This window comes from Bos mutus, chromosome 13 (assembly GCF_027580195.1).
Source record: "Bos mutus isolate GX-2022 chromosome 13, NWIPB_WYAK_1.1, whole genome shotgun sequence".
Lineage (NCBI taxonomy): Eukaryota > Metazoa > Chordata > Mammalia > Artiodactyla > Bovidae > Bos > Bos mutus.
In genome coordinates this window covers 79,610,467-79,637,274 of record NC_091629.1, presented here as the reverse complement: position 1 = coordinate 79,637,274, position 26,808 = coordinate 79,610,467, and the positions used below count along the sequence as shown (strand labels likewise).

Genomic DNA, 26,808 nt, shown 5'->3' with positions numbered 1-26,808 from the left:
GGCAAGTCTGATTTAAATCTTGGGAGCTAAAAAGATTTCCCAGAAGAGAGGTATTCAAGCTGAAGTCTCAGAGGTGCATTTAAGGGCATTTTCCAGGACTTAACACATGGCACAGCATTCACATTTTGTGAACCTTTGAGCTGAATTTCTGAAGAGTAGAATCAGAGTTTAAGTTAGTATAGTCCCACTAATATTTCATATACACACATATATTTAATTATATACATGGCTGCTGCTGCTGCTGCTGCTAAGTCGCTTCAGTCGTTTCCGACTCTGTGCGACCCCATAGATGGCAGCCCACCAGGCTCCCTGGGATTCTCAAGGCAAGAACACTGGAGTGGCTTGCCATTTCCTTCTCCAATGCATGAAAGTGAAAAGTGAAAGTGAAGTCGCTCAGTCATGTCCGACTCTTTGCGACCCCATGGACTGTAGCCCACCAGGCTCCTCCATCCATGGGATTTTCCAGGCAAGAGTACTGGAGTAGGGTGCCATTGCCTTCTCCGAATATACATGGCAGTAATCACAATATTAAATATATAAAAGTAACATTTTGCACTTATTCAGAGTTGCATTCTACATATATATGTGTGTATATATATATACATATGGAATGGAATGTTTGGGGTCTCTGAGACCAGGCAGGATGCTATGGGGCCTTCCCAGAACAGACCCCTCCCCCATATCCGCCTCTTTAGCTCCTCTCTGAAGTTCCTTGATCGTATCTGATGCACATTTCCTGAGTTATTTCACAGATCCTAAACCCCCCACCTAATGGAAGCATTTAATTGCTTGATGACCATAAGGACATAGCCTCCTGGAGCCTCAGGATTAATAATGTCCACCCCTGTGAACCATGTTATCTCACCATCAACCAGTCAGAGAACTGTGCACTAGCTGATCGTATACCCTGCAATATCCCTGCCTCAGCTGCCCTTTGAAGTTGTTTTGCTGAAACCCTTTGCTTTAGGGAGTTGAGGGTTTTAGAGCGAGAGCCACCGATTCTCCCTGCCTAGAGCCTTACAGTAAACACTGCACTTTCCTTCACCACAACTCAGTGTCAGTGTATTGGTTTTACTTCATGCACATGAATGGACCAAAGTTTGGTTGGAAAATATCTTGACTATTTTTGATTGTTGAAAATTATTATTGTTGTTATTACTTGTTTTTAATCCTGCTTCTGCCTCACTTGAATCAGCATTGCTTTCATCATCACAAACATTTGCAAATCACCTGTCTGTGCTGTAGGTCTGGCAGAATTTAGACTCACTGCTGTGTTATGTGCTCTCTTTGCAGGAAGGCCAAGTGCTAGAATGCTCCCTCATCAACAGTGTTCGGCTGGGAGCCACACCGAAGGTACCCACGCTTGGTGTCTGTTGTTCTTTGGACACAGACTGTTGTGTAACCCCTTTGTTGTTGTTTAGTCACTCATTTGTGTCACCTCTTGTGACCCCAAGGACTGTAGCCTAGCAGGCTACTCTTCCATGGGATTTCCCAGGCAAGAGTACTGCAGCGGGTTGCATTTCCTTCTCCAGGGGATCTTCCTGATCTGGGGTCAAACCTTGTCTCCTGCCTTGCAGGCATATTCCTTACCACTGAGCCACCGGGGAGGCCCATTACTGCCCCCAAATGAAGAACAGATACAGTTTAGAAATCTCATCTGTAATGGTTGGGTGATTTGGGTTGCATTGGGTTTAATTAGAAATTGTTATTAACCTCTGAAAATTATGACCCTTGTGTGATATGAGCATCGAAGTAAACTGTTCCCTTAACTCAGAAATTAATCTGGCAAGTACCCCTTCCCCCTGTCCCCACCTTCTTTTTCAGCAAACAGTGAGTCACTTCTGGTCCATGGCTGATGTGGAAATTTAGATGACTCGGGTAGTTCCATGTCTGTGCACCTGTGCACGCAGACCCTGGCTCACCTTGAAGGCTCAGTTTGCCTCTGAGAAAAGAGAATGACAGAGCACATAAATAAGCCTCTTCACAGTGATTGATTTGTTTGAATGAGAAGCTATTTGCGCTAGGAATTTAAAAGATGGTTTTCCCCTAGAATATTCCAGCATGGCATGTATCCCTTTTCCATAATAGTCTTGCAGGTTTGCAGATGTTTAGATGTTCAAAACAAAATTATAATTGTTCCTCACTTTGTTTTTGGTTTCTGTTAGTGACCCTCTTTAATGTTAGTTTAAAATCTCTGTATAACTACCTTGGCATTTCCGCCTGAGTTCTTTCAGAGGACAAAGCCGCTATTTTATCTGCTAATTAGGGCAAACTTACACAGTTTTCATTCCAAATGAGGAAGCCAGGGCTCCTGGAGATGCACGTGTTCATTCTTTGTGTCCAGGCTATTTGAAAGACTCAATCTCACTTTTAACAACTTGAGGTTGCTGACTGTGGCAGTGCCCTGCATGTGTGTGCATGAATCCCCCACAACTGTTCTCTGTGAGAAACCCCTTGGACCTTTGCAGACAGTCAGGTCTCAGGCACAGCCTTTGAGTCCTGTTGCCATAGTTCACGTCCTCGATAGCTACAGCCCTCAATTGAAAGGAGGACCCTGCCTCCCCACCTTCTAAATCAATAACTGTATAATACCTTTCTTACCGGGTGAGATCCAGTAATGTGTAGTGTGATAGATTTTACCTATATGAGTTTTAGAATGACACTAGATATCTAGACATTTTTAGATAGAATGAAGAATTTGCTTTACTGGATGTTTTTACATCAAATGTAGTTTCTTTTTCTATGCTCTGTGATCTAATGTATTTTTTTTCCTATCTGTCTACCTCTATAGGATCCCAAAATTTTGGCTGCTCTTGAAGCTCTTGGCAAATCAGAAAATGATCTGGAAGGGCGGATAGTTTGCGTGTGCAGTGGTGCAGATCTGGTGAACATCAGTTTCACGTACATGGTGGCTGAAAATCCAGAAATAACTAAGGTATCCTCCGTGACACAGCCTCCTTCCATTCCCATATGGACATGTGTGGTGCACATAATTTTTCATGTATAATGTCATTTTGATATATATTTTGAATTGTATAATTTAATTTAAATTTTAAAGAAAGTTTCCATTGCTTGTTAGAATGTTGCCCTAAAAAATTCAGCAAGCGCAATACCCTTTCAGCGTGTCACTCACGAATACCAGCAGCCTGAACACTGACTGTGATATGTTATACGAACCTCTCTAACCAGAATGTACACAAGAATCATCTGAGATTTAGTAAAAATGCAGATTCTGATTCAGTAGGTCTGAGGTGAGGACACATTCTCCCTTTCTAACAAGCTCGCAGTTGATGCTGATGCTACTGGTCTGAGAACCACAGTTTGACTAGCAAAGAGTTAGATCAGCACTACCCAGCTGAAATATAATGCAAGCCACAGATGTAGTTTAATTTTTCCTGGTAGCCAGAGGTAAAATTAATTTCGTTATTTTATATTCCACATAGAAGTGATACCATATGGCATTTACCTTTCCCTGCCTGGCTTACTTCACTTAGTGTGATCCTCTCTTAAGCCCATCCATGTTGCTGCAAATGGCCTTATTTCATTCTTTTTTACGGCTGAGTCGTAGTCCGTTGTATGAATGTACCATGTCGTCTTTATCCATTCCTCTGTCAATGGGTGTTTAGATTGGTTCCATGTCTTGGCTGTTGTAAGCAATGTTGCTCTGAACACAGGGATGCATGTATCTTTTTAAATTCTGGTATGTCATTTTGTAACCCAATATGTCATTTTAGTAGGAAATCATTATATAATCAATTAACATATTTTAGATTCTTCTGTTCATACAAAGTTGTCAAAATATAATACGCGTTTTCAGTTCAGATGAACTGCATCTCAGTTGCTGCATATGGCTGTGGCTACCCTGTTAGTGCACGTCTAGATAATTTGTACCCACCCTGCCTGTAAGCTATGAAAGTGTTGGGTTATGATCCATCTTAGTACCATAAGCAGCCTACCATTGCCCTGGCAAGTGAGTCTTAAAGAAATATTGCCCAAAGTAGAAAGCCTCGAATGTCATTCACTCTCCTGCACATTGTCTGTCTTCAGGCAGTATTACCTGTAGACAGAGCACCATTATCTTTGCATAAAATGTGTGAAGAGGCCTGGGCCTCTGCTCTTCCATGGCAGAGATCTGGGTTTGGGAGACTGGGAGGTGGGCATTTTATTTTCCCATTGATCCTGCAAGTAGAAGCTCAGTACAGGGTTGAATGAGAAAGGTCATCATTAGAAATATTGAACTTTAGAGCCCTCAGGGAATATCCAGGTAAGATTATTTGATGAAACTGGGATGAGAAGACTTTACCCTGGACCCAGAATCAAGGGGTGCAGAATTGAGTTCTACAGATACTGAGACCTTCAAGACTCACCCTCACAGATACTGAGACTGTCGAGACTCTTTCACCCTCACTCACAAAGTGTGGTCCACTTTCTAGCTGCACACGCTCAGTGGGAACTCCCTGCACATTAGAATCTCAGGCCCACATAGACCTACAGATCCAGAATCTTCATTACTAACAAGCTCCTCCGCACCCCTCTGCCTGCCCAGTGACTCATATGTGCAGTAAAGTTTGAGAAGCTCCCAACTGTGGCTCTGGGTCCAGGCAGGAATGGATGTTTCATATGACATGAGAGCCTTTGCTTCTGTACTTGCATGGCTTGGTTGGTTTTATGCTGCTTTTCCAGATCACCTCGCTTTGGGAAAACAGATGTTGCTTTCAATATTGTTCTTTCATTACGGTGCTCAGATCAACACCCATTTGGATGGTTTCTTGAACCCTGCTGATCTAAACAAGCGTTGTTTCTAGTGCACGCTAATGTTATTTGCTACAAAGGTCTTTCTGGTTGCTATTTGCCATAGCAACATTCAATCCCAGAAGTCCATGCTGATCACCCAGAAAGAGAAAGACTTGTTAACCAGACAGATATTTAGATGCTTGAAATTTTGCAAAATGACAGTTCTGTAGACCTGTGTCATGTCTTTTGTCAACTTGTCGTATTACAAGAAACCCTATGACTCATATGACCTTAAGAATCTGGGATAGGGAACAAGTTGCCTGGCCGCACATCCTGCCTCTTCCTCTTCCCAGTTGAGTGACCAAGACACGAGAGTGGCCTCGCTGAACCTCACCTGCTTCATCTCAGAATGGAACAGCATCACAGTGCCTGCTCGTAGGATTGCTATGTAGGTTACAAGATGCATTACGTGGAAAGTGCCTGTGCCTTTCTCATCGAAAGCCCCCAGTGTACATTCACTGTTCAGATCACAGAGTCCTAGAATTTCAGAGCTGGAGGTGGAACTGAGACACTGCATTTTTCAGATGTAGAAGAGGAAGCCAAGAAGTGAAAAGAACTGGCCTGAGTCTACCCAGCAGGCTAGGCCAGAGTCCAGCCTAAAACTCAGCCTTCTGATTTCTTGTGTGATACTGTCAACTCCACCCCGTCCCTGAGCAAGTACAGCCCTGGGAAGGTGGCTCGGATCAGTAAATCGAAATGTCCTTACTTCCATGCTTTGATTGCTGCAGTCTTGTTTTACTTAAGAGCCATGGTCTGAACCCTATAGTCACAAATATGTGATATATAAGTCTGTGTTCCAGGGCAGAAGTCTATACTTAAAGATAAGATGTGGGGTTTTTTGTGGTCATACCATTTTGACATGAATACAACTTAGGAGCCCAGGATCATGGGACCATAGAACAGCTCTTAGCTAGCGATATTCTGTTCACGTTATCACAGAAGTCAGTTAAAGCAAACCATCATTTTTAAAAATTACACTTACAGACCTTAAACACTCTTATGGCAGGCTGAGCTTGGGTTGGAAAAGAATTTCCAGACACAGAGCCTTTCAGAAGGGAGTGAGTTTATTAAGAACACAGAGCAGAGATAGCGTGGGCACTGCGAGTGCAGCAGGCCAGACTGCTGACGGACCAGGGAGAGGCGACACTTTCCGTGGGTTAGTAGCCGGTTTTTATAGCCTCAAGACAAAGCAGATTCCTGCTGGAGGCTTGGCTTTAGGTGACTGGTTAAGGCATGATAGGGTGATCATGGGGTGGCATTTTTGCTGAATTTGGTGTCAGGAAGCTGGTTGGTGATGATCAGGGGGCCTTTGGGGCCACGGTTACAAAGGGGCTCGGTCAGCTTCAGAGGTGCCCTTGGCTCTGGGCTCCACTTCTGTGGCCTTGGCGCAAGGCCTCACACCTGTGGCCTGGGACAGAACTCCACAAAGACGCTATTCTAACTTGAAACATATAGATTTGGTAGTTGTTGGCCAATCTTTTAATGTTAGGGCCAAAATCTTTGCATTCAGTTTGGGTCTATTGGTTGTGGTTGATGGATTTTTTGCCATGTGTGCTCAGGCTTGTCCAACTCTTTGTGGCCCTATGGACTGTAGGCAAGCAGGCGCCTCTGTCCATGGAATTTTCCAGGCAAGAATACTAGAGTGGGTTGCCATTTCCTACTCCAGGGGATTTTCCTGAACCCAAGATAGAACCTTTGTCTCTTGCATCTCTGAATTGGTAGGCAGATTCTTTACCGCTAGCACCACCTGGGAAGCCTTTTTTTTTCCACTTGTACTTCACCCATAATGCATTGTCTGAAATATCCAGTTTGTTTCTTTAAAACACAACTGAGTCGACTTTAAAGACATTCTTGGAGCAGTTAAAGAACAGAATCCTCCAATTGACTAACTTCTTTCCCTAATCTTTTAGTTGTCTCATTTACATAGAACTCGAGAAAAAATTCTTCTCAACTTACCTTTAAAGAAATCTTCCCAAGTATTCACTGAAAGAACCAGCCACCCTCTTTCCTTCCACAAGCATTTTTTACTGATTGATGTAGTTTTTATTACAAACAGGTATAGAAATAAACATAAATAACTCATGGTACTCATGCAAGATGAGAGCAGAAACTTACAAAATGTTGAAAAATAGCTTATTAACTGTGAGGATTAGCCATTCCCTGGGTGGTCAGAATGTTTTGATTGTTTTATGCCATCTGACAAGTCTTGGTCTGCCCAGTGATATAGAAGTTTTAAGAGGCTTTCTAGTACAGACCTTGCTTAGGAGTATTTATTTGAGATTCTTGAGTCTATTCTTAATTCCTGGGCTTGTATGATACTTACAGTCCAATGATTCTGAAAAATTCACTTAACCAAACATTGAATCCAGGCAGATGGGATTCATCAATTCATGTCCTGTCGACGGAGGACCAGCTTTCCCATGTGGGACCTTGCCTGACTCTGTGAAAGTCATCTTACTTCCTTGTTCCTCCACGTCCTAAAAGGTTTCTCTGATATCTTTTCTTATTTCAAGTGGGTGTTTTAAGAGTCAATAACATTTAACGTGAAGTCTTACTTTACTAGAGTTAAGGTTTCAAATAAATACAAAATATTTTCACAGTACCCGAGACAGTGAAAATGACGGTGCATTTTCTTGTTTAGATAAAAGATGCTGCTGCCAAGTTGCCTTCTCGAGATAAAAGATGACACTTGTATAAAAAACACCCTTATAGCTCATCTTGTCTTTTCTTCAGCCATGCCCTCTGCTTAAAGAGTAAATAAGCTTGCCTAGTCCCTCTACCGGAGAAGGCAATGGCACCCCACTCCAGTACTCTTGCCTGGAAAATCCCATGGACGGAGGAGCCTGGTGGGCTGCAGTCCATGGGGTCACGAAGAGTCAGACATGACTGAGCGACTTCACTTTCACGCATTGGAGAAGGAAGTGGCAACCCACTCCAGTGTTCTTGCCTGGAGAATCCCAGGGACGGGGGAGCCTGGTGGGCTGCCGTCTGTGGGGTCACACAGGGTCGGACACGACCGAAGCAACTTAGTAGCAGCAGCAGCAGCAGTCCCTCTACCTCTTTAATAAGATTTGAGCTCAATTTTATAGAGCTTTCTCCCCTATGGAATAAATGTCTGATAGGATCCTAAACGTAAGGCCACATCAAACCTTCCAGCCACATCCTTCCGGTTGCTGAGGCCACGGACACTCTCCTCGTGTGTCCTGATCGGTCTGTTAGCAAACACTCTGTGTCTAGAATCTAGCTGATTCTACCATCACCATCACTGCAGTGCTCTCCAACTCAATACCATTTCTCCCCTAATTCTCTGCCTTGACCTTACCTGTTGTAGTCTGTTCCCAAAATAGCAGTTGGAAGGATGTTTCTAGGAAGTAATTCAGATCCCATCACTGATGCTTAGAATCCTCCAAGGCTTACGGGGCCTTAAAGAGTCCCTTCTCACCTCCCTTCCTCTGGCTGCTACCACCCCCCTCCCTATTTCCTTCCAGCCTCGGGAACTTCGCCCGTGCATACAATTCCTTTTGCCTGGAACACGCGATTCCCCAGTTACATGCAGCGCTTCCTCCCTCACATTTCTCTGCTGGAACCTCACCTTAGCTGCCTGCCGCATCTCCCCTCAGCACATGCTAACTCCTTGTCCTGCTTTATTTTCCTTCGTAGCGCTTACCACTACTTACACGCCATACGTTCAGTTATTGCCTTCCCATTCCCTGCTACATCCTAGCATCTAGAACCTTCAGCGCCTGACATGTAATCAGTGCTCAGTACATGCGTTTTGTTGTTTTGTATATATAAAGTGTTTTTATGTGGGCCATCTTTAAACTCTAGTGAATTTGTTTCCGTATTGCTTCAGTTTTATGTTTTGGTTTGTTGGCCACGGGACATGTGGGATCTGAGCTCCCCAACCAGGGACTGAACCTGCTCCCAAGGGAAGTCCCTTTAGAGATATATATATCAGATCAGATGCTCAGTCGTGTCCGACTCTTTTTGACCCCATGAATCGCAGCACGCCAGGCCTCGCTGTCCATCACCAACTCCCGGCGTTCACTGAGACTCACATGCATCAAGTCAGTGATGCCATCCAGCCATCTTATATATATATATATATATATATATATATATATATAATTTCCAGAATGACAAAGAAACATGTAACAGTGGCAGCCTCCTGGAGTGGAATCAGACGCAGAGAGAAAGATGTTTGTTTTTCTCTTCTCGCTTGTCTTTTTTGGTATGATTTATTTTTTCTTTTTCATTATTAACCTTAATTTGTATTGGACTATAGCTGCTTTACAATGTTGTGTTAGTTCCCGCTGTTCAGCACAGTGAATCAGCTGCATGCACACATACATCCCCTCTTTCTTGGATTTCCTCCCCATCTGGGTCACTGCAGAGCACTGAGCAGAGCTCTCTGAGCTGCACAGCAGGTTCTCATTGGTTGTCTATTTTATGCATAGTATCTATAGTGTATATGTGTCACTCCCTGTCTCCCAGTTCATCACACCCTCTTTCCCCCTCAGTGTCCATACATTTGCCCTCATTTTATTGAGGTTTATGGTCTGAATCCATAAACTCTAACCTAGGTGATAACCTTAAAGTTTTTTACAGTTTAGCTATAATAAAAGCTAGGAGAATGATGTTTGGATAAGAAAACCAAGAAAATGTGATTCAATCGTAATCCAAAATGTCTGGGATTCCATGGCATTATTTTTAGAGTCATTTTTCAGGATGTAAGGGGCTGTTGCTGAGGATCCATGACAAGCCTGGAGGCTGTAACCCCAGTGTCTTGACCTCTTTCCAATTGAGATCATTATTTTCTGCTTCCCTAAATCCTTCCTGTCATTCCAGTTAGAAAACTCTGCTTTCATTTCCTCTCCTTAAAGGTCTTCTGTTAAAAGGAATTGCTAGCAAATTGCTGGTACTTTTTCCTCAAATCCGGTATGCCTTTGGGTAATAGGTGTGTCTGATCGGTCACATAACCTAAAACATCTATAAGTAAAAACAATTGCATGGAGGAGATATTTCCCATTTTGTTTCTAAACTGTATGTAATAGAGCTTTTTTCTGAATCCTCCTCATCTCTCTGCCACTGTTTTACGATAAACCCTATTGTGCTGTGTGCTTAGTCGCTCAGTTGTGTCCAACTCTTTGTGACCCTGGGGACTGTAGCCCGCCAGGCTCTTCTATGCATAGGGATTCTCCAGGCAAGAATACTGGAGTGGGTAGCCATTCACTCCTCCAGGGGATCTTCCCAACCCAGGGATCGAACCCAGGTCTCCCATGTTGCAGGTGGATTCTTTACTGTCTGAGCCACCAGGGAAGCCCATAAACCCTACAAAAAATGCCAAATATTGTAATAAACTTCTTTAGTTAGAAGAGAAATTTGGTTTCTCTGATGTATTTTTTCTCTCTTAGGATACAACTAGCGGGGGAAGATTTTGTCTCTGGCGTGTTGAAGGGAGTTCAGATGTCTTTCATTTAGTTCCAGCTGGTGCTACAGAGCAAACTGCAAGCACAGTCACTGTTCATAAGACTGAAAGGCAACCCTCTTTGAAAATCTCCACAAATAAATATGTTATTTTATACCAAGTTGAATTTTATTTTGATTACAAAAATAAGCTGTTATTATGAAGTTCAAAATGCACAGATTTGGATTTGAGTTTAGACAACTTCCAGACTGCTCATCATACTTTCTGTAGGTTGTAAATATTTGGCAAACTCCATAAATTATGCTTTGTAACCAAGTCATCAAATAAACCCATGATTGAATACTGTAGAAAGTAAATTACAAAAATGTTGTGTCTTCTTCTTGTAGACAAAAAAGATAAGGTCAGATAGTTTATTACAGGTAATAAAATCGTATTTTAGTCAATTGGATTGAATGTCAGAATCACTCTGCTGAATTGAAATTATGTTGAGTGGAAGAATCACTGCAAAAGTTCTTGGAGAAGGGATTTATTCTTTGTTTTGTTAAGGAAGAAAAATCAAGTTCACATTTAGTCAGTGCTGGCTAATGGCTTTGCTCACACTCTGCAGAGCTCCCCTGAGATTTCCAGGTGGTGCTAGTGGTAAAGGGCCCACGTGCCAAGGCAGAGACAAAAGAGACTCGAGTTCGATCCCTGGGTCGGGAAGGTCTCTTGGAGGAGGGTGTGGCAACCCACTCCGTTATTCTTGCCTGGAGAATGCCATGGGCAGAGGAGCCTGGCGGACTGCAGTCCATAGGGTCGAATTGCAAAGGGTCACAAACACCACTGAAGTGACTTAGCACTCACGCAGAGCTCCCCTCCTTTCAACTAGGTCCTCTACCCATAGGCAAGCACTGACCTACTCAAAGGGATCTAACCAGAAGCCTCACCTGGGACTTTCTTAAAAATGCAAATTCTTGGGTCTTAGGCCAGCCTAATAAATCTGAAATTCTCAGAATGGAGCTCAGCTATCAGTTTTTGTTTCTCTTTTTGTTAATCAAAGTATAACTGATTAATATAACAGTTATATTAATATACAATGTTATAAACAATTAAGATAAACAATGGTATGTTAATTTGAGGGCACATCATCGTGATTCAGTATTTTTACAGTAATATTTTAACTAGCCTCCCAGGTGATTCTGATGCTGGATGAAGTTTAAGTCCCCATTTGCTTAGCATACAAATGGACTTAGTCCAAATATTTTAGCCACTTTGAACCCAAACAAGTTTTTATCAAATTAATTGACTGCAGCAGGCAGGTGAATCTGTGGACCTACTGATTCCTGTGGCCTTATCAGAAATGGTTAGAATTCACTAATACAAAAAGCATGATTAAAATGAATTTATTTCTGTGACCCTAGGTGGGAAAAAGCTATTTCTTGAAGTGTAGTTTTAATTGTGTTAGCTATCCAGTGGTTCTCAAAGTGTGGTCCCTGACCAGCAGCTTCAGCGGTACCTGGGAACTTAATCCAAGATGTGAGATCTTAGGCTCTGCCCTAGTGCTCAAGTTGAGGAGCTCAAGGTTAGAGCTGCTGCCCTGCAGAAAAGCTCTGTAAGGAGTTTCTCCTGCTTCTCTTGCAGAGCAGCCTTGAGGAACTTGCATTTACTAGTTTGAGGAACTTACATTTACTGGTTTGCTGCCTAGGCTCACCTGAGCCGATGCCTGCTGAATGCTAAAGGAGCTCAGTTGTAAATCTGCATTTCCTATCCATCGTCCAAGCCCCAATATACTAATTGATTTAAGTTCTTCACCACATTGTCTCATGGTTTTTTGAGGCTCAAGTTTGGGATGGGGTGCGTGTATGTGAGCGTGTGTGTGTGTTTCGTGTTTCCAAGAGTGACTGTTGGCGTGCTTTTGTTTTATTTTTTCTTTAAACCATCCCGAATTCATGGGAAGCAAATCAGCAAGGTGCAGTAAAAAGTTTTCTTAAGGACAAGCTGTGAATTGGAGCAAATGGGTGGATGCGTATTTGTGAGCTTTAAGTGTCCCCATCTCACCTAGGTGTTTTCTTCTTGCCAAAAAGAAAGTGGGGCTCATTTGCTTAATAGCTGGGTTGAATGTGGAGACCATGAAATTCTGAGCCTTGGGAGGGTAGTATGCATCAGTGCATGTGGAGTGGGTAACACTTGTCCTGGGGGCCTCCGTGGCCACCTGTCATCTTTGCCCTCCCTTTCTCCAGCAGTTCTCATGCTCCTCTTGCCAGACTGTCTGTCCCAGGATCCAGGACTTACTGTCTGACCCATGGTGGTGCTCTTTGCACTCTGAAATTATTTCTTTATCTCTGTATTATCAAAAATTAGTTCCTTTAGACCAGAAGTTGCTGACCCAGATGCCTACGGGAGCTAGGGAGATGATGTGAGTAATGGAAAGGTGCTGGGAGACAGACAGGGATGGAATAGAACGTAGCAAAGTGAGGGGTACATACCCCATCTGGGGGCACTTACCTCTTGCCAGTTTTCCAACCATCAGAACATGGCCCAGAGGTTGCTAGATGGTTGTTGGTGGTGTTTTTTCCATGAGATACTGGACATCTGGATTTTTTACATGAAATTTCCTGATGTTAAAATGTTGACAAATATATTCATTTTTGTTAGCGCTGTGCGTGTCGAATAGCAAACTTCTCTGTGGATCATTTGGAACCTCAGCTCGAGACAACGGCCGGCATGCAGCATGGATGAACTTGCACTAAAGTGAATGCTAATGTTTGCATAATATGTTTACCTCACTGACATTTAAGTGAAGATGCTCTTTGTGTCTTTTTTCCTTCCTTCATTCAGCTGTTCATCCTAGAATTATTTTTTGATGAATTATAAATGTGGGCAAATCATTTCTTCTACATGGGCTTTCTTATCCTCATTTTTAAAAGAAGAGAGTTATAGTGAATGACCCTTGAAGTTACTTTCCCCTATAAAGACATGGAATTTCTTTACAAAACAAAAACGTGTACTAGATGCCAAGGAGGGTACTAATTAGTTGCTTGGATCCCTGTGTCTAAACTGAAGATTCTTTGGATGTAACAGAAGGTCATGGCTTGAGTTGTAGGAAGGATGCAACATGATCTTGACCTTCTAAAAAGATGATTATTTTAGTTGCTCAGTCCTGTCTGACTCCTTGCAACCCCATGGACTGTAGCCTGCCAGGCTCCTCTGTCCATGGGATTTTCCAGGCAAGGATACTGGAGTGCATTACTATTTCCTCCTTCAGGGGATCTTCTCAACCTAGGGACTGAACCCGAATCTTTTATGTCTCCTGCCTTGGCAGGGAAGGTAATGCGGTAATAACATCAGGCTCAGAGCACTGCTGCTTAAAGTGAGGTCTGGACCAGCAGGGTCATCATCACCTGGGAACTTAGAAATGTAGGGTCTCAGGCTTATCCTCAGACCTGCTGAATCAGAGTCTGCATTTGCACAAGATCTCTAGGTGCTTCCTTTACACATTGAAGTTTGAGAAGTACAGTTGTACCTCCATATCCACAGGGAAATGGATCTAGGAACCGCCCCCCCCAACCCCTGAATATACCAAAATCCACAGATGCAAGTCCCTTGTATAAAATAACATTGTACTGTTGACCCTCAAATCTGTGGGTTCCACATCAGCAGACATCAGAGGGCCAGCTCTGCGGAGGTAGGATACAAGGAAATAAGTTGTTTTTGCCTTCAGCAGTTACACAAGGAGGAAGACTTGAGAAACGTGTGAAATCAAGAGACTGTTCCAGGTGAAATTGGAGATTTTAAATCTGATTAACTGAGAGCATGCTGCTAAGATCATCAGAAATTGAGGGCCCAGTTACTTTGGGGCAAGAGAGGAAGAGACAGTGAATTTAGAATACGTTCTCTGAGGGATGTGAGTGTCCCGGACTTGCAGTGGTCACACGGTGTGAAGGAGCTCACTGGCTGCTCATCTGCAGGCTGGCCCTGACCTCCTGTCTCTGTGTTCCCCATCTCTACACCCCTTAACTTTCCAAAGGCGACTATCTTTATTTTTTTAAACATCCCTGCCCCAGTTTCTTAAATCATCAAATGTGGGGTTTTAGTGTTATTTTTCTTAGTAAAACTCCTTACCAAAATGCATGTGCAGGAACCCAGCCCTGGAGCTGGAAGAGGTTTCACTGTGGTTCTCAGGCGCCTTGTTGCTTTCATCAAGAAGGTTTCCTTGGGGTCACAGGGGGAGCAAAGTGAGAAAGAAGCCTCCAGTGAGACCTGTCACAAGTGAATGCAAGTGATATTCACAAGAAATTAACTGTTTTAAGTGAACATTTTAGTGCCATTTAGTACATCACCTGGAGAAGAAAATGGCAACCCACTCCAGTCTTCTCGCCTGGAGAACCCCATGGACAGAGGAGCCTGGCGGGCTGTTGTTCGTGGGGTCACAAAGAGTCAGACGTGACTCGGTGACTGAGCACAGTGTATCAGTGCTGTGCAACCATGACCGCATCTAGTTCTACAGCGGCATACCCCTCAAAGAAAGACCCATGTCCACTTAAGGAGTGCCCCCCTTCCCCCAATTTACAACCCCCATACTCACTCTAATGTGTCTTTTTAATGTGCACACAATTTTCTCTTATATTAAGTTGGGCTCATGCCAGTAGAATTTAATGTAAAAGTGAAAGTGTTAGTCACTCCATTGTGTCTGACTCTTTGCAACTCCATGGACTGTAGCCCACCAGGCTCCTCTGTCCATGGCATTTTCCAGGCAAGAATACTGGAGTGGGTAGCCATTCCCTTCTCCAGGAGATCTTCCTGACCCAGGGATCGAACCCAGGTCTCCCGCATTACAAGGCAATTCTTTACTGTCTGAGCCACCAGGAAAGCAGTTTAACATAGTACTATATTTTATCATTAACGGTTTTATCACATGTATTTTCTTGGCCTTTAAAATGTTTTCTTGGGCTTCAATGTAAGTCCCCATGACCTTTAAGGTGGGTTTTCTAGGTTGTTGACTCTCTTGCTTCTCTGGAAACCTCTCAGCCTCTTCTGTTCCAAATGCTGTGATCTTCACAGGGGACATGTTTTCTCTGCTGAGGTTTCATGAACTCGAAGGTTTCCTGAGAAAAGACTCAGCCCTGGGCCCAGCCTGCAGTCACTCGGGTTGCCCTAATTGCAAGTGTTATCAAATGACTCTGCCAAGGGAATGCAAAATGAATTACTCTAATTGTACCAGAAGTTTGAATTTCACCTTTTGGCCCCTGGGACAGAAAAATGTCACTAGCTGTAAATTGCTTCTCCATTTACCACATAGCTCCAGTTTTTACTGCTAGCAAAAAAAAAATGTCGTTGGGAACATAATGTGTGTGTAACATGGGCCTACATGTGTTTGTGTGTTTTCTTATCTTTGGGGTATAATTGGAAGACGGGACACGTGAGGAGGTGGGTTGGCAATGCCTGAGATGAGACTCTCTTGCCTCTAAGGAAATAATTTAATAATCATAATAGCGCAGTCCATGGGCAGATCCAGCCCTCTGCTCTGACTTTTTAAAATGTTTATTTTGTTTATTTGGCTGTAGCGGGTCTTAGCTGCAACACACAGGATCTTCAGTCTTCATGGCAGCATGCAGGGCTTTGGTTGCAATTTGTGAACTCTTGGTTGCAGCATGTGGGATCTAGTTCTCTGACCAGGGATCAAATCTGGGCCTCCTGTATTGGGAATGTGGAGTCTTAGCCACTGGACCACAGGGAATTCCCCCTCAGCCTGATTTTTGTATAGCCAGTGAGCTAAAAATGGCTTTTAAATTTTGAAAAGATTATTAAAACAAAACGTAAAAACTGTACAACAGACAGCTATATGTGGCCCCCAATTCCTGAAGTATTTATTGCCTGGCTCTTTACAGATAAAGTTCACTGGCCCCTAATAATTATAAGAAGAACAGCAGCAGTGAAGTTTTTATTTTATATTGGATGCTAGATACTGTTCAGAGTGCTTGGCAGGCGTTATCTCCTTTAATTCTCAAAACAGTCCTGTGAGATGGATTATTCTCATTTGCAGAGGAAGAAATAGGCCCAGAGAGTTGAGTAGCTTGCCCAAGTTCACACAGACAATAAGTGGCGAGCTGGTGTCTTGAACCCAGGCACTGGGCCCTGGGTCCCGGGTCCACTCCAGGTCCTGTGTTCTGCACACGCTCTGCTGCAGCTCCCAATTGGAGGACTAGTCTCCTCCACTTGTAGCACAGTGTGTTGTTGCTGTACTTTTCAGGTAACCGTTTAATGTCACTATTTCTAGGAGGTGTGGTCATAGGGCAGTGCTCCCATAATCGGAGGCCTGCACAGTGTTTTCCGCAAAAAAGTCCACGTGCAAAGAAGGTTCTTTGGTCAAATGAGCATGAAGAAGCCTTATTTAGCAGAATTTCTTTACTATAGCTATCTCATAAGCAGTGATATATTCTCATACCAGTCTCAGCCAGGAGGAGGGACATTCAGTTTTTTTTCCCCCAAATGGGTATGCATTCATTCATTCATTCATTCCTATTGAAGAGACACAATATCTTTCAGAACTACTGTTTTGCAAAGAAAAAAGTAAGCAAATGATGTCATAGAGGCATTGCTCAGCCCAATATTTTCCCAGATGTGTCAGAACAATCTAATGCAGACAGTCATTCATCTTTACCATTAACATCCTTTTTATTGTTTTCCTGCTGCCATGTCTCTTCCTTCCCTCCCCAATTTTTAGGGGAGAGAGCAGAGGAAGTGTGGGATTTTTTTCCATAAATGAAATTAGATAATGAAACTCAAACCCTTTGATTTAAATTCTTTTTAGTACTTTTTATCTTGAAATCCTGTTTGGTTTGTGGGATTACCTGTACATTTGATCAGGCTGGACTGATCGGTGATGTTGCCTGGAAGTATAGACAGACAGAGGCTCTGTGACTGATGATACTTATTCAGACCCTCAGCAGGTAGCATTTGTCTGCATGTCAAGTGGTGTTCATTTTGGCATGGCTTAATTTGCTAGTGTTGTCAACTGACATGTGTCAGGAGAAAAAGTGACCTCAGAGATCTTAAATACAGGCATCAGCCGCGGAAACAATTTCATGAACACCTTTTAATTCATCAGCTCTTCTCCCATCCCTCACCACCAGGATTCTGCAAATCTGACAGTTGAGACCAAAAATGCACTCTTACAAAACTGGTAGTTTCTGACCAGCATAAAATGATGCTTTGTGTTCTCTTAAAATCTTATAATTCTTCAATTATTTCAGAGTTCTCCATATGGATATAAAATATTGTTATGTAAAATAAACATGACATCTCATTTTCTTTTCTTTTTAAAAATGTTCATTTATTTGGTGGCATTGGGTCTGAGCTGCTGCGCATGGGGTCCCGGCTGTTAGGCAGGGTCTTGTCCTTGGTGGAACATGGACTCTGTAGGTGTGGCACTCAGGCTTAGTTGCTCTGTACCATTGGTATCTCAGTTCCCTGACAGGGGATCAAACCCATGTCCCCTGCATTGCGTGGTGGGTTCTTAACGACGGGGCCACCAGGGAAGTCCCTCTCATTTTCTTTTTGAATGTTGCTGCTCTGTGCCTTTTGAGCCATTAAAAAGCATCGTGTATTGCTTATAGTATGTTGTTCATTCAGAAAGCGCAAGTAAACACGAGCATAAATTTATTCTGAATGTATATATGTATGTGTGACTTAGGCTGGGTCTGTGAAATAGGCTGATAACAAGACAAATTAACAGGAGAAAAGGCATACAAATTAATTAAGTTTTCATTTTGTGTGCACAGGGGCGTCACAGAAAGAAGTGAAGCCCCAAAGAGCAGTGAAATTTTAGAGTTCATATAGCATGTTAACAGCGGGTGGAGAGGGGGCAAGGGGCAGATGGTTTTTAGGGAAGATAAATGGGTCCTGAGGAGGACAGACAGGAGGTGTGGCAGTCCTGGATGATTTCTGTTTGGGTGTGGTGTCAACTTTTCATCTTCCGAAAGAGAAGATTAGTGTTGCTTCTGGGGAGAGTATTTATGACAATCCAGTTCCATTGTGAGGCTCTGCTTTGAGGCAGATAAGGATTTCAGGAAAATTCAGCTCAAAATAATTCTTATGCCAAAATGGCATATTTTGGGGTATCATATCCTGATTCTCTCAACAGTATATTTATCGGAGTAGGTATCTGGAATGAGATGTGGTTATTTAGGACAAGATTCTGTAGGTCCAATAGAAAATTGTTACAAGATATCAGACTGTCATGGGTAGAGTCAGGCGTGTGTGTGTCTGTGTGTGCTCAGTCATGTCCAACTCTTTGTGACCCCATGGACTGTAGCCCATCAGGCTCCTCTGTCCATGGAGTTTTCCAGGAAACAATACTGGAGTGGGTTGCCATTTCCTCCTCTAGGGGATCCTCCCAACCCAAGGATTGAACCTGCATCTCTTTAGCCTCGTGTATTGGCAGGCAGATTCTTTACCACAGATCCACCTGGGAAGCTCCAGAGTTACACTTAAGTGATGGAAAAATGGTGTCTTAGGAATGATAGTGAACAGAAACCCATTTGGAATGGGAATGTGACACTTTAGCTTCTGGGTGACGACCAAGAATAGCACAGTGTCCCCTCCTTCCTTGTGACTATTTAGAGGTTCTTTTCGACCTAGTGTGGTCAAGATAACCAGCCAGGCTGACAGACTGTTTTGACTATCTGTGAGTGCCTAAACTGATTTTGACTAGGAAAGTATAAATATTATGCAGGCCCATCCGTACAAAGAAGAGCAGATAGAAAGGTTTGTTTTGTGGAAGACTCAGACTACGTCAAGGGGAAAAAGGCTCTCGTTGTTCTTTTTTTCACCCCTTAATGTTCCCTTTGGAGAAGGCAATGGCACCCCACTCCAGTACTCTTGCCTGGAAAATCCCATGGACGGAGGAGCCTGGTAGGCTGCAGTCCATGGGGTCGCTAAGAGTCGGACACGACTGAGCGACTTCACTTTCACTTTCATGCATTGGAGAAGGACATGGCAGCCCACTCCAGTGTTCTTGCCTGGAGAATCCCAGGGACGGGGGAGCCTGGAGGGCTGCCGTCTCTGGGGTCACACACAGTCGGACACGACTGAGCGACTTCACTTTCACTTTTCACTTTCATGCATCGGAGAAGGAAATGGCACCCCACTCCAGTGTTCTTGCCTGGAGAACCCCAGGGACGGGGGAGCCTGGTGGGCTGCTGTCTCTGGAGTTTGCGCAGAGTCGGACACGACTGAGCGACTTCCCTTTCACTTTTCACTTTCATCCATTGGAGAAGGAAATGGCAGCCCACTCCAGTGTTCTTGCCTGGAGAATCCCAGGGACGGGGGAGCCTGGTGGGCTGCCGTCTCTGGGGTCACACAGAGTCAGACATGACTGCAGCGACTTAGCAGCAGCAGCAGCAGTGTTCCCTTGGATTTGAAACTTTAATAAGAAGTATTATTGACTTTCAAAGGGCTTTGAAATCATTAATGGGGTTTTCCATCTGCTGATTTTTTTTCCCCAAAACCCACATTGGTGTTTGAACCCCTATTTCAATAGTTTGCTATTGTGTGCTTTGCATAGGCTCCTTAATTTAACCTTTCATCCTGAGTTTTATCAACTGACTTTGTCTAGGACTGCCAGCATAGCTCCTTTATTATGCATGCAATTCTGTTCTGTCTCTGTTACCTTTGAGGCAGCAGTTAAGGTGACTTTCAGTTTTCTTTGCCTGGTTTTTATTGTCACCACTGTCATTGTCTGCCTGTGGGCCTTCTGTCCCATGCCGGGAGGGAGTTTTCAGCACTGACACTGGTCTCTTGCCAGCGTAGCACTCAATTCCTTTTACCTATCCTTATTTCTCTCCTTATTAGAACCAGGAGAAAATAGTTGACATGAAGAGAAAAGTTGTTTTATTTTTTCCTTTTTAACATGATGTGGAAATTGGTCTATGGTATACAAACATTGGTAGATCTGCTGTTTAATTTTAGAATGGTTTTAGCATCCCAGATAAGCACAATTCAAAAGGTAGAATCTTGCCTAAATCACCAGCATCTTCACTCTCCTGCTTTTACCCCTGTGCTGTGCTTAGTTGCTCAATCCTGTCCGACTCTTTGCAACCCCATGGACTGTAGTCCGCCAGGCTCCTCTGTCCATGGGGTTATCCAGGCAAGAATACTGGAGTGGGTTGCCATCCCCTCCTCCAGGGGATCTTCCCAACCTAGTGATTGAACCCAGGTCTCCCGCATTACAGGTGGGTTCTTTACCATCTGAGCCACCAGGGAAGCCCTCCAAGCCACCAGGGAAGCTTTTACCCCTGGGGTTTTCTAATTCCTGAACCAGGCTCTGCCTCAGTCCTGGGTCGAATACTCCAGGGTGCAAGACTTTAAGAACATGAGCGTTGTTTCCCAGCCCAAGGGGCAGATTTCATAAATGGTGCCTGATGGTTTGCATTGTAACAATTCTCAGGTGAGTCTGACACTGCTGGTCCCGGGACTACACCTTACAGAGCAAGTCTCAGTTAACTTGTGAGTTTAAGATGCCTCCACCATCTCCACTGTAGCCTTCTCTTTGAAAGCAAACACTGTATGATTAGAGAGGATGCTCCTGCAGCTTACCTTTGAGAAAATTGCATAGCACATTTAGAGAGTGTCACAGGGTCTGCTGGTTTTTGCATTGAAATTTGCTACCTTGACTAAAAACCAAAAAGGATCACTGCAGATGGTGACTGCAGCCATGAAATTAAAAGAAGCTTGCTCCTTGGAAGAAAAGCTTTGACAAATCTAGACAGTGTATTAAAGGCAGAAAAATCACTTTACTGACAAAGTCCTTAGAGTCAAAGCCATGGTTTTTCCAATGGTCATGTATGGATGTGAGAGTTGGACCATAAAGAAGGCTGAGCACCGAAGAATGGATGCTTTCGAACTGTGGTGCTGGAGAAGACTCTTAAGAGTCCCTTGGACAGCAAGGAGATCAAACCAGGCAATCCTAAAAGAAACCAACTCTGAATATTCATTGGAAGGACTAGTGCTGAGGTTGAAGCTCTAATACTTAGACCACCTGATGCAAAGAACTGATTTACTGAAAAAGACTCTGATGCTGGGAAAGACTGAGGGCAAGAGGAGAAGGAGACAACAGAGGATGTGATGGTCAGATGACATCACTGACTCAATAGACATGAGTTTGAACAAGCTCAGGGAGATAGTGAAGGACAGGGAAGCCTGGTGTGCTGCAGATTATGGAGTCACAAAGCATCGGACATGACTTACCACTGAACAACAAAAACAAGAAGAATGCTTCTGGAACAAAATCTAGAAATAAGATTGAGTTGAAGGAAAACAACTCTACTTGAAGTGATGCTGACTGGAGGGACCAGTTATTTTAGGAGGACTACATGTATAGAAAAAGCGTAGAAGCTCAGACAGCAAAGTGTTGTCAGCTCTCAGGATGAGTAATGGGATTTGGAGTGGTCTTTACTCTTTGCTTTCTTTTTTTGCATTTTTATACACAGAGCATTTAAATATCATTTTCATACCTTAAAAAATTGCCAAATGTTTTTAAAGGAGAAAAAGCAAGATACATGCTCTGTAAATTCATGTATCTTTTGGTTTAGGTCTGTTATGTCTATGTCTCTATACATTTGGGGAGTTTTTTATTTATTTTTTGTTTTTTTTTCCTCTGTAGAGAGTATTTTTTCATTAAATTTTTTATGTTTTTGCTTTTATACAATTTTAGAGGTTACTTTCCATTTACAGTTATTACAGAATAGCAGCTGTACTCTCCACATTGTACAGTATGTCCTTGAACCTCTCGTGCCTGCAGTCCGTGCCGCCCGCTGCCCCAGCCCTCCACCTCTCCCCCTGCCCACTGGCAGTCACCAGCCTGTTCTCTGTGTCTCTGAGTTGGTTTGTTTTTTTGTTATTCTCTACATTTGGTTTTTAATGGGAAAGAGATTATTTTGTCTATGAGAGTCCTAGTGTTTAAGGGTGAGCCCAGACATTTGCTTGGAAAATGGACACTGTGGGGCCTGCATAACGAAGATAAGTGTGAAAGGTCCCAGAGAGACAGTGAGGGGGGGAAAGTCCCCAGGGTCCGTTCAGGGGCAGCTCCTGCTCTGCCCACCTTCCCCCTCCCCAAGCATCCAGCACTGGCCCCCGAGAGTCTCTCAAAGGATCCTTCCTTAGAAGGCCTGAAATAAGCTTTACGTTAATTTAGACAGAATTGGAAGAGCTGGAAAGTGAGAGAACAAGGGCCTTTACAGCCTCCGAGGAGGTGCAGAAGATTGCGCATCGTAGCTGAATGGATTCTGTGGGCTGGTTCTCCTGCGTCCAGGCTGCGTGTGCCCACTCAGGACCGCCGACCCAAGGGAAGACACCCAGAGTAGAAGGCATCACACCCTGAGCCACCATGGAGCCCGTGTGTGAGCTCAGTGCGTGTCGGGGAATAATCCTTCTAGAAATATGCAGCCCAAGGCTTTAAGATACGCCTTGTGGGGTGTTAGGTAGACTATTTACATATATGCTTATTTTCAGCAGTTCAGAAAACCATATCTAAATCGGCTTTTTTTTTTTTTTTTTTGCTTCTGTTAATCTGGAAACATTCAAAGAAGTTGATATGCATTTATCTCATTTCTAACTTTACAACTAAATTCTAAGGTTCTACTGACACCTGCTGGCATTTCCTCTGTTTTATGTTTTAATAAGAACAAAACCAAAAAGCAAAACATTTAGCATATTTCCCACAGTGTTTTGGCCTTATTATGCCAAGTGTACATTAAGATAACAGACAGAAGGAAAGGTTGATGGATCTTTTCACGTCATGGAAGGAGATATGTGGATGACCCCTGAGGACAAAGTTCCCAGACACACGAAGGGCAGACAACCAAGTTCTGATTGCCTCTGCCCTGCACTGGCCACTGTGTGACCTTGGACAAGGCTGTGGACCTCACATTTAGTATCGAAAAGAGGAGAAACTGAAGCTTCCTCCCTGTGCTTGTGGGGACCGGGAGCATTTCTACTAAGTAAAGCGTGAGCCACGTCACAGGTGTGATGACCTCAAAGGTCACTCGCAAGGACTGTTCCATCACAATAAATAAGCAAATTTGTTACCACATTGTATTTTCAAAAAATGGATGAATGTCACTGAAGCCTCCTCAAAGTCCAGTCTCTCTGTTGTTTGTTTTTAGAAACAACTGAATCAGAATGATCTGAAAGAACCAATGAACAGTGTCAGAAATGGTCCACTTTTTTGCCCTCAGGAAACCATGGACTTTGTTTTGTGTTTTGGAACATGTAACAAAGACTTCGGTGCTTCCCAGTTCATGCCAATCAAATTATCTGTGCTTTTTCTGTCTTTTCTTGGGAAACTGTGGGCCTGCGGCTTGTTAGGCCAATCACAGGATACTTGATCATCCCCAGGGAGTCAGAGTCCCATATTTATCCTGACAGAGGAAGCAAGGTCTGATGAGGAAAATAATTGAGGCATTTCTTTAATGCTGCTATTTCATTTCTTCCTCCTCCCTTAGAATTCTGACTTCATCATCATGCTTGCTGAGGCTTTCGATGCGATTTAGAGTCATCAGAATTTCCTTTCCTTTGTGAAAGGAAATTTTCCTCATCTCTCCCAAGTCCTCCTCCAGAAGTCTGTTAGGTTTGACTGGGGCTCAAAGAGGAAAGCACAAAAATTCTCCTATAGACTCATATCCGTTAGGGTGGCACCTCTCAAAACACAACAAAAGCAGAAAATAGCGAATTTGGAAAGGCTGTGGAGAAACTGGAACCCTCGTGCATTGTTAGGGAGACTGTAAAATGATGTAGCTGCTGTGGAAAATAATATGGCAGCCTCTCAAAAACGTAAAAGCAACATTACCATACAATCCAGCAATTCCATTTCTGGGTATATGTCCAAAAGAATCAAAAGCAGAAACTTAAGGTGACACCTGTACGCCCATGTTCACAGCAGCATGAGTCTTAGCGATGACACGAGGATCCACTGGTAGATGAACAGATAAACCAAATGTGGTCTACACATGCAATGCAATATTATTCAGCCTTAAAAAGAAAGGAAATTCTGACACCGGCTACAACACAGAGAAGCCTTGAGGAGGACATTAACCTAACTGAGATAAGCCAGTCACAAAAGACAAATACTGCATGATTCCACTTAGATGAGGTACCTTAAGTACTTAAAGTCAGAAAGCAGAAAGGAGAGTGGTTGCCAGGGGTTGGGGCGGGGCGGGAGGGAAATGGGAAGTGGTTGTTTAAGTGGTTCTGTTTAACTGAGCCAAATTTCAGTTCTGCAAGATGAAACGTGTTCTAGAGATGGCTGGAGGTACTGGTTGTGCAAAAATTTGTCTTTTACTTAATACTACTAACTGATCACTTAAAAAAGGTTATGATGGTAAATTTCACATTATATGTATTATATCACAATTAAAATTAAAACCACACAGACATATAGAACTCATTCATCACCTCTGGCCCTTGCAAGTGACTTAATCCCTTTGACCATGTTCAACCTGGTAATACTATGCAGTTCTATCCAATGGAACCTTCAGTGATGACAGAAATGTTGTTTATTTGCACTGTCTGATATGGTACACCCATTGGGTTTTGAGTGTGATGAGTGCAGAAGATGCTGAATTTTATTTTTATTCAGCTGAAATTTAATTAATTAATTTCGTTAATTTTTATTCAGTTTAATTTAGCCACATGCAGCAAGTGGCTGCCGTGTCGGACAGGGAAGGTAGACTGTACATTTACATGACTGTTTCAAAACACTTTCGCTCCTCAGCACAGAGCTACAGCAGTCAGACTGTAAACCTAAGAAAGTAAAGGCTGGCTTATGTGTGGGCCCCAGTTCTGTTTGAACCCCCAGTATTATGAATTTGCTACAGAGCGTTTTGCCAAGAGTGTGATTATTTTAGAAGCGTGGTGTGGCATCACTGGCATCTGTTATTGGGCCCACGAGCAGAGTTGGCCTTAATTCGCAGGCCAGCCTTTTCTAGTCAAATGCCCTTGGGAAACCTAAATTCCTTCACTGCCGCACCCGGGCTTCTTCACTCGTCCCTGTAAATCCTTGGAGTGATGTTATAAACTAACGCTCAAGTCCAAGGCCTTCTACAGAAACTGTGCAAGCACATTGCTGTTTCTTCTGGGTATCCTGCCAGTCAGTGCCGGCTTTACTTTTTGAGGCTTTCCTGGAAAACACAGACAGGTAAGAGAGGTGACAAATTCTTACACTGAAATAGAATCCCACAATAAAATGGATGAACCCTAATACATTCCTCCTCTAACACAAGAATAATTACACATGTCACTATGTACTGTATAATGCTGCTTTAGAAATAGTAAAGATTGCTGGCAGCTGAAGGGACTTACATTTCAGCAGGCTGCAAACAGAAGACTTAACCAGCCAGCCAGTGGGCAGCATTCCTTCATGACAGCCCAGTGTTTAATGACTGTGTGTGCCGCATTTATCTTCATGGAATGAGTGAAAGCTGTTTATTGAAGCACAAAATATTGAGCGTTTGATGCGAATGGGTGTGTGGCAGGAAGGAGATAAAGAAAAGCATATATTATTCTTCCACTAAATGGATATGGGCTGTCTAATAAGGACCTCCCGGTTTAGCTCCGGTGGATTTGCTCACTGGGAACACTTTCTCTTTCTTTTTCAGCAATGGGTCGAAGGCCTGAGATCCATCATTCACAACTTCAGGGCCAACAACGTCAGCCCGATGACGTGCCTCAAGAAGCAGTGAGTTTTGTTTGCATGACCCTTTGCGCTTGGCGTTTACCAAGCGAATGCAGACTAGAGGAAGGCTGCGTACACGCACCAGGCAGCACCTGCCTTGCCTTCCCCGCTGCGCTCCTGACTTTGGAGAAGTCATTGACCTGTACACCCCGGTACCCTTCCTGCCACCTGGCAGGCATGTGTGATGCCCACAGCCCAAAATCTATTTGAGGGGAATGGTTGGTGGCAGGAAGGTACTGGAACTCCACCTCCTCAGTGTCCCCTGGGCTGTGGGCCTGGGCTTTTGTGTCCTCAGGCTGCCGATAGTAGCTTTGTGTGCCTGGTGCCATAGCTGGGGGCTGGGTGCAGCTCGAGCCTCTACTGCATGAGACTGAGGGATGGGGAGTACGGCTCCATTCGGCAGAAGCACCCACCACTCTGGAGGGAGAGGAGCACTGGCCCCAGGGACTGTTTCACAAGCAGTCAGGCATCCAAAGGTACTTCTGAACTTCAGAAGGCAGGCCTTCCTTCCCCCAGCTCACTGTATCCAAAATTCAGAGAGGCGCCAGGTGGTAGCTTTTAACCCTATCAAGTTTTTCTTTATGGGTGACGTGAAAGTTACTCAAGTAGAAACCCTAGCCAAAGCCCCAGTCCGCCTGTTTGAGAAGCAGTGATCCGGGGCCCAGGGCAGGCGGCGGGTGGTGCGGGGAGAGCCTGCACCGAGCAAGCTGCACGCGTCTCTTAGCCGGGCCCGGCCAGCACCCAGGGTGGGACTCCTTGGCTTCTGGGTGATGGAAGGAGAGCTCTGCCCCCAGGCCTTCCGTGTCTTGCTCTGGTTCCTTTGGCGGCGCTCTGGGAGCATGGGCTATGCTGTAATCCCCGGCATTAGCCACTTCGT

The 26,808-nt window shown here is 43.8% G+C and overlaps 1 protein-coding gene across 10 annotated transcripts in view; it reads left to right on the top strand.

Moving 5' to 3' along the window:
* PLCB4 (phospholipase C beta 4) overlaps positions 1-26,808 on the top strand; it is a 483,912-nt gene that overhangs the window by 321,079 nt on the left and 136,025 nt on the right. For 9 of the 10 annotated variants that reach the window (XM_070381997.1, XM_070381991.1, XM_070381995.1 and 6 more), the window contains 3 exons: positions 1,294-1,353; positions 2,792-2,935; positions 25,855-25,934. In XM_070381997.1, the coding sequence (XP_070238098.1) occupies positions 1,294-1,353; positions 2,792-2,935; positions 25,855-25,934 (284 nt within the window). Of the gene's footprint in view, positions 1-1,293; positions 1,354-2,791; positions 2,936-25,350; positions 25,395-25,854; positions 25,935-26,808 lie in introns of those variants that run through there. The other variant, XM_070382001.1, reaches the window with a different exon arrangement.